We start from the raw sequence: 8,910 nt of genomic DNA, 5'->3' as shown, positions 1-8,910 counted from the left end.
TCTTACATGATATAAAATTTTTTATAGGTTGTCTAAAAAAAATTGATTCAATAGCGTGAGAACATAAAATTATAAAAAATGTTTTTTTTTGCTCTTATTATAGATAAGCTTTCAGGTGATATAAAATTTATTATACATTGTTATATCAAAAAAATGAATTTTTGGGTGATGGAAATGATTTTTTCACTTTTTTCATGATGATTGTTTTTAATAAATTATTTTAATACTTTTTGCGCATTGTAAAAATTTTAAAATGGTTTTATTATTTAGAAGAAATATTTGGCTTTTTAATGGTATAATTTTTTTTTGTAAGCTATTAAAAAAAATTAATATAATGAGAAAAGAAAAAAGCTTTTTCTTGTAAATTATGATTATTGTTGTTTGACAAAAAAAAAGCTTAATTTTTAAAAAAATACAGCTTTTAAGAAAAACAACTCATAAAACCTCTTATCTTAGATAATTCAAGAACGGGGCGAAAACAAGTAAATTACACCTTAGTATTTCCCCTGGACTTCTTCCAAAAGTCTTCAAACACATTCCGTCTATAAATCAATTTTTATTTGTTAATCATTCACAATAACAATTTATTTTTTAAGAGTTCACAATAGAATTAAAACTACTCTAGGCTACCTTGCCTTTCTAATTTAATGAATTTCAAAAAATAAATTAACTTATTTCAATCTAAGCTCTAGATTACTAACAATTACTCAATTTAAACCTCATCAAAAGAGTCAGATGTCAATAGGTAATCATTAAAATCATTAAGAAGCTACACAAAAAAAAAAAAAAATGAAAAATCATTCACAATAACTACTACTTTGCCAGTATAAAATTGACTATCAGAGGGTACCTGCTATGCTTACCATAGATATACCTACACCTCTACTTTCACCACAAATTGTTCAATCTACAAAAGAAATAAAACCCCTTCTGGGGTCTCAAAAACCATTGCCAGAAAGTCTTTAGAAAACGTTTTCATCCAGTTATAAGACTTTTTTTTTCATCGTCACAAGGTTGCTATGTTATATCTAGCACAATTTTTGCAAATTACAGTTATTTGCTCTCAGAGTTGCTGTTAACAAAAAAAAAAACGAAAAACAAAGCAAAAAAACTGTAACACTAAAAAACCCGCCCAATAGCGAAAAAACAACGGAACAGATCTTTTTCTTCCTCAAAACCTTCTCCGATATGTTCCCCGAACCCGGAAAGTGTCTGTATAATAATGACGACTCGGTCGGTCGTTCTTCGTTCGGTGAAAGAATGTCGCCCATCGATCCATCTCTCGCGCCATCATTGTCGACCATCCGTCTATATTCCCATAGCCTCCACTTTAATAGATGCAATAAGCTAAAAAAAAATCTTCTAGATTCCCCCGAAACCATAAAACAGCAAGTTCCGTTCACTATTTCTATATACCTCTTGAATCTGGAGCAAAGCATCAGAGCTTCGGTCTCATTTTTTCAGCTATATGAAAATCGCTCACTCAAAAGACCACAAGATCCAATACAAAAAACCTAAGCCAGGTTAGACCGCAGCTCAGCACCAACCAAAATGTTATTATTATCCAATTAAAAATTTATTATTACGGGTCTTATAAATGCTTGGCTGGTTTCTGACTGACTTTTTTCGTATAATATGATTGCAGGGTTTCACGCCATCATCGGCTCATAATGGTCGAAGTCGAAGTGTAGGTAAAGACGACTTGCAATGGACAGAGAGTACGAGTCTCGGACGGACCACGACAATAATCATGAATCGTTAAGCTATATTTCAGCTTTGTTGTGGGGAATGGTTTTTGTGGAAGAAGTCCGCTCGCAGTTGTAAGCTGTTTAGATGCTCTCAGAATAAACAAAAAGATACAAAACTCTTTACGAGTATCTTTTATAGACTCTTCGTGTTCGTGATGATGATGATGGTTGGTTTGGTTTTGTCGCTTGACCGACCGACTTTGACGGGACGGTGTGGAACTGCACCATCGGCAGTCCGCAGAGTGTTGCAAGTAGACCGCGAAATGTTTCCACACAGAGTGCTAACCTTTGGGGCTGCTGCTTGCTCTGTTGCTGATCTTGGTGAGAAGTGCGAGAAACCAAGATCATTGGGGCGGATAGGTCCGGTTTTTTTTCTGCGGTCGGTATAAGTCGTTTGTTACAGTTATTTATGAACATATCGACTGACGACCGACGACCGACGGAATGGTGGTGCGGTAAAGTCTTGGTATTTTAATTGGTCTATGATGTTCAACGATTATGAAGATGATCATCTTCATGCAGCGTTAGATGGAGGGCTATAAGATACTGCCGGAGCCGCACTATTGCCTCTGCTGCAGGTTTTCAGTGTCAGTAATTTTTATTATGATTATAGACAATGAATTATGTGAACATTTATTCGTATAAAGAAAAAAAAAAAACGATAAGGAACTGAAATAAAGCTGTTCTTCTCAAATGAGCATACATTTCTTTTAATAACAAAACATTAGATGGAGCTTGGTTTATTTATTTAAAACTGTGAGAGGGTATGGTTTTTTTGTGTGTTTAAAGATTATATTGGATCATTATGATCATTTTACCACTAAGAACGGTAATAATATTGTCCGGGAAAAAATTTAAACTTTTATGGGAAGAGCAGTAATAATTTGGAATTTTTGAGTTAACGAGCTTTGTTTTTTTTTTTGTTTTGTATTTGAATTTGCTGTTAAAGTAGATTTTAATTCTTATTTTATCAGCTAAACAAATATTTGGAATTCAGTATATAAAAATGAAATACACGACTGCGGGTCCGGTCGCACGAACTTGCTCTTAGGGTTAAAGTTTCTAAAATGCTTAAGAGTTTTTAAATAGAAATTTAGAAAATGTATATGAAAAAAAAAAAAAACAAAAAATTCGTTTTTCAAAGGTAAAAAATCACATCCAATTGCCCCTCAAAACAAATATGCAATTTGATTTCTTTTATTAAAAAAAAAATTCAAAATCGTTAAAACTGACGTTTTTTAATGATTCTTTAAAAAAAAAGAGGTTGTCTGTAAAGCCGGTTTACGGACGAAGATTTTACGTTATAACGTAGTCAGAAAACAGGTTGTGCGCTTTTGTTTAAAATGAGTCAATTGAAGCGTTTACTTTTTTCAAGCAATCATAACACTGGTTTACAAGGGTTTTTTGCCGAAACAAAAATATACTTTTTTGGTGTGCTGAACTCGAATCCGAAGTCAGAAACAACTAATCAGCTCCCGTTTTTGAGATATTACCGTTAGAAAATGAAAAAAAAACGTTTTTTTGAATTCTTCGGACCTTCTTCTTTTGTAGCGATCAGGTCTACAAAAAGAGCTAGAATTTTTTGAACTCGATCAAATTTCATTAAAAAAAGCCAAAAAAAAAACATTTATTTTTATGTTCTCACGCTAAAAAATAAAAAATAAAAAATTTTATACCATATGAAAGCTTATTATTTCACCTTTCATATGACGTATCAATCTCATTTCAAAGATGCCTACACCAGAAGTTAGAACTTTTTAAAGTCAACCATGTCGAATTTCCAGACTGAGATTACGGTACTTCCCACACTGTTGACTGTTCGGGGGGCAACAGATCTCCACTGGTGTTTTGAGGATTTGCGCAAGTTTCTTGATTTAACATTGTGTAGCTTGTAGTTAGTCTACCGTTATGTGTGATATACCAGATGAAAGGTAATTGTATCAGGATGCTCATAAATACCGTTATCTCAAAATTGTGTTTACGAAAATGATTGAAACTTCGCACACATATAGTCGTGGTCATGGACTCATGGTCTATCATTACTCCATATACTTTATATCTGTATCTATTAAAGAAAAAAAGATAAAAATAAAAAACGATGAAAATCGGTTAAAATTGGTCAAAAAACGTGTTTTTTAAAAACTTGTTTCTTCCGTTATTCAGTAAAAACTCAATAAACGATTCCAATTTTTTGCACATGTATGCATAAACCTACATGTCCTATAAGTTTGAGATTTTTTGAACGTTCCAAAAAAAAGCTAAAAATCAAAAATTACAAAAAAAAAATACCCTAAAAAACAAGGTGTTTTTCAAAAATTCATATTTCGAAACGCAGAGTGTTGAAAAAAAAATCCGTATCAGACGCCTATTTTTGTTTTCCCTCATCTTTCACCTGGCACCTTTAGAATTGTCAAAAAAAAAAATTTTCCCTACCCAAAATCATCATTTCGTCATAGCCCCAACACGTGTACAACGTTCAAACAAAACGTTATGGCTTAGTTTAAAAAATTTTAAGAATTTTTTCTTAAATGCAGTTATTCTTAAATTAGTCTCATCTATCTATAGCAAAAATAGTTTATTTTTAATTTTGAATTGAAATTTTTGCAGCTAAATTTTTGCCGCGAGAGTGGAACGTTAGAAAATGGCGTCACTTTTTTGTGGTGGCTGCCATAATTCATCGATTTATAAGACGTTATCACGTCAAAAAAAAAAATTCTAAAATAAAATTGGTTGGTATGTCATTTTGTAGAAATTACTTATCAACATCTAAAAATAAATTTCTAAGAAATTCAACGTCTCGTTTTCAAAAATTTGATTTTTCAAAAAAAAAAAAATTTTCAAAATTATTTCAAAAATCCAAAAATTATTTTTTTTTCAAAATTGAATTTCTGATTTATATTAAATTATATAAATGCATTTGTGTACAAAAAATCGTTGAAAATGAAAGAGTAGTTTGGCAGAAAATTAATTGATTCTGACGCAGAAAACAATAGTAAAGAAAAAAAAGTTATATTCAGGCAAAAAGTCTATTGTATCCATACAAACAGAACGCTCAAACCTAATTGAAAAATCTCTTTAGCTTTTCAAAAAAAAAAAAAGAACAATTTCAAAAATTCAATAGAATACAATTTGGGGAAAAAACGAATATCAAAATATCATAGCTTGTTAAAATTCCCGCTTTAACTTTGATACACGCTTTCCGTTTAAACACTTCACTTTAATATCCAGGTTATGTGTTGTATATTTAACTAGGAATCTATGTCAATGAGGTTTTAATTTTATTTTTTGACTTCCTAACACACAAAGAATTTTGAATTCTATTTTCCATCACACATTTATCTGCATCAGCTTGGAATTTTAGCAGTCAATCCAAAAAATAAAAAAAAATGCCAAACAAAAGCTCACGTTTTTTATATACCGCTAAATGATTACTACACGGAAATTTAAGTCGATAGCAATCCTCATTGAAGTTTACCTTTTTTTGCGAATTTCCGGATTTTCTGTTTTTTTTTTTTCTATGCCATCATACACTTCGTATTTATTTTCATTTAAAATTTTTTGTTCAAGTGCACTCCATACGCAAGCTCGCATCGCAACCAACAATTTTCCTAACAAAACCGCCAATTTAAACTTTTCATTTATTAGAAAGAGAGAGAAAGAAAGAGAGGAAGTGAGATAGTGTATGTGTATTTTCTCAGTTCTTAAAATGGTTCGTGGCTCTTCACATGCGAATATTTTTGGGTTTTTAGTTTGAAAAAGGGAATTCATATTACTCGCCAAGTGGAATCTATTCAACTTTTTTGTTAAAGGCAATGTTATGGATTGTTTATGAAAAAAGTAATTCGCTTAAAATAGGGATTTTAAACAACACCTAACATCCTAGTTTAGTAGTTGAAACCGAGTTAACTTTTGATTTGTTTTTTACAAAATTAAATATAACCAAAATATTGATTGAATAGTTCGCGAAGCAAGGTAACATTATGGTTTATTTTGGTAACGCAGTTGTTTTTAGTACCAAAATATTGCTGACTCAGAATTTCAGAATAGGAAGTTTTGAATAAATGATAGCCATCATTCAGGGGACATAAGCCTGACAAATTTTATTAGCTTCAAAGTTACTGAACGAGGCGCAAGTGTTTATTGCGCAACCACTGCGTTACTGCATTTGTGAGGTAAGTATACACGTATTTTGTATTATTGTTATTCTTATATGGAGTTTTTAGCCTAACATTTTTGCAGTTATGTTATTTAATTTACATCATATTTACTGCGTTACTGATCCACTGCGTTACCATCAACAGTTAATTGGTAACGCAGTTGCTTTAGATCTTCTTTTAAGTTATTAAATTGAACAATTTTCATAGAAGGGCCAAAATACTATTAATTGCCTAATTTTTTAACAATATATTTTCATATACATACATATTTAAGTTGACATAGAATGGTTATAATTTAATCTATTGTAAAATAACATTTGCACAGATGAGTTGAATGATTTTTTTATATTTATGACAGTTTAAGCACAAAGTGATCACAACCAAACAACTGCGTTACTTTACTGCAAATTTCAGATTATTTATAAAATCATAATAATTAAGCTCTCTGATATTCCTATTTGAAACTAAAGGAACAAAGTAATTCTCCTATGAAGTTAAATCAGAGAAAAATTAATTTCAATTAAATATCTATTCTTAATAGTTTATTATACCAAAAATCAGCTTTAAAACTGTAAATACCACTGCGTTACCAAGATAAAAAACAATGTTTGTAAACAATTCAATCCAAATTTTATGTTTCAAACTTGTAAATGTGAATAATGTTAATTTTATAACTCAATATAGTTTTTCTACTACTACAGCTTACTTCGTTACACTGTGTTACCTTTTTTTTTTCTTTTGGGCTTCTGATTACTTAAAAATATATAAGTTTCATACGTCTCTATTTATAATCATAAGTAAATACTTCTTAATATGCACCAATTTTGTTTTGCTATTTTTCATCCGTTTTTAGAAGAGTTAAAGCTTGTTTTGTGATTTTTTGGTAACGCAATGATATAAACTATTAAGAATAATATTGCACTGAAATGTTTATAACTCAAAATTGCCATATTAGTGAGCTTGATTACATGATTTTATAAAAATAACACTTAAATGTGTACGTAACGCAGTAACGCTAAATTGAATATTATGTGTTAAAAATTTCAAAATTAAACATAGTTTTTTAAACCTACTCAAACGTGCAACTAAGCCCAACATAGTTCTTGCTTTTATTTTTTGTAATCCAGCCACTTACCTGTTCTCAGGGATTTCAATAGAATTCAACTAAATCGCTTATTTGGTTCATCAGGAATACTCGTACTTCCGTACCAAATTCCCGCCGCCATGCATTTTCAACTTCCAAGTATCCAGCATCGCATGGAACAATATTATCATCATCATCATGAGAACTCCTACATACAAACATAAATACTACAGATGTGTGCATACTCATCACAAGTTGAGAAATTTAATTATTTTTAAATGTTGCGTTAAAGGTGGATATTTTTCGCTTCCTTGCCTCCCACAAAAATGGCCATATGTTATGTTTGTATGTTTTTTTTTTCTTTTCTTTATAATTTTCATTTCAAGTAAATTCGATTTCTCTTTGTAATTTTTCCTTTTTCAACCATTTTATATGTGTCACTATGTTGTTTTCCGTGTCTGTTAAAAGATCCTTGTGTAGAATATATGGAGAGTATGTGAATGGGGGAGAAGGTGTTGCTGTTGCTGTTGCAATTGAAAGTGCAAGGGCAAGTGTACAAGGACGTTTTGTGTGGGTGGATGTGTGCAATGTGCATAGGGACTTTCATGCGTTTTTTTCTACAGAATTTTTGTTTTTTCTCTTTCTTCTTTTTTTTGGGTTGATGGGGGAAGCAAAATATACTCGTATGATGGTGATGGAATGAAAAAAAGGCAGCAAAAGGAAAATACGGAATACCATCAAAAGAACTCAAGTGGAGATAAATTGTAATTTCCATTCAAATTCTTCAAGTGGTCTTCTACGTTGTACATATGATATTTTTGTATCTCTCTCTCTTTCCTTCTTTTCTATCTGTTTTGTGCAATTTTTCGTTTATTTTCTCGTTTTTTTTTTTTTATCTTTTTTAATGCAAATTTCGTGTGTGTGTACTGTTTGACTGATGCATGTAACATTTTAACCTTGTTTATGAATGTTTTTTGCTGTGTGAAATGGGTGGGTGTCTCATGAATAGTGAAGGAATTGTGGGTAAAGCAAGAAAGTACCTATCAATTTTTGTTTTTTAACCCGAAAATTCCAAATATTTATAATAACTAATTAGTTTTATGTAATTCTGGTTTCGGGATTTTGAGTTTCTTGATGTAATAAATTTTTTCAATTTTACGAGTTTTGGGTTTTTAGAATTTCGGGTTTTGCGTTTAAGTATTTTTTGAAGAGCTTCATTAAAATCACACCTTAAAAACAATCATTAAATATTGAAACCTTAAAATAAAGAAAACACAACAAGTTTGAAAACTCAAAATTTTGAGAAGTAAAAAACCGAAAATTTAGAAAATCCATATTTTAACTCAAAACGCCGAAAATCCAATATCAGAAGTTTGAGTTAAAAAAAAATTATTAATTTGGTAAATTGTTTTCGTTTTTCGCTTTGTGATAATTTAAGGATTTTGGGAAAACCCAAGTATTTTAGCCTTGGGATTTTGAGTTCTTTTTTGTTTTTTTCTTTTGTGATTTTCAGGATTTTCAGTTTTCTAATTCTTGAATTTTTTTAGTTTTCGCCGGAATACTTTGTTTTTGTTTGTGATTTTTTAATCTGATTGATTTTTGGAATATCCTAATTTAGTTTTTTTTTTAAAGAATTTAGGGCTAAGATTTTATGATTTTGGACTTTTCGTGTTTTTTGTGTCAAGAATTTTTAAATCTCTTGATTTTTGTTTTGGTTGTGCTACGATTTTTTGGGATTTTGAAATTTGAATGATTTTGGGAACATCCGATTTCTTATAAATTTAGGGTTAAGAATTGAGAAATCTTGGTTTTTCGTGATTTTTTAGTTTTGCGGAATCTAATTTCATGGAGTTTTTTGGACTAGATCGAAATTTTTTCTAAACTTTTGATTTTGAATTTCATGTCTTTCAAAATTTCTGGT

At 30.4% G+C, this 8,910-nt stretch overlaps 1 protein-coding gene across 1 annotated transcript in view; it reads right to left on the bottom strand.

Annotated features, from left to right (window-relative positions):
- The window catches only part of LOC129919323 (collagen alpha-1(I) chain-like), a 40,395-nt gene extending 33,163 nt beyond the window's left edge, over nucleotides 1-7,232 (bottom strand). The window contains exon 1 of the mRNA XM_056000182.1: nucleotides 7,115-7,232. Within this exon, the coding sequence (XP_055856157.1) occupies nucleotides 7,115-7,232 (118 nt within the window). The remainder of the gene's footprint in view (nucleotides 1-7,114) is intronic.
- Between the last annotated feature and the right edge of the window lie 1,678 nt (nucleotides 7,233-8,910).

Source organism: Episyrphus balteatus, chromosome 4 (genome assembly GCF_945859705.1).
Source record: "Episyrphus balteatus chromosome 4, idEpiBalt1.1, whole genome shotgun sequence".
Classification (NCBI taxonomy): Eukaryota; Metazoa; Arthropoda; class Insecta; order Diptera; family Syrphidae; genus Episyrphus; species Episyrphus balteatus.
The sequence above is the reverse complement of the archived record's forward strand: the minus strand, read 5'-3'. Positions and strand labels throughout refer to the sequence as shown.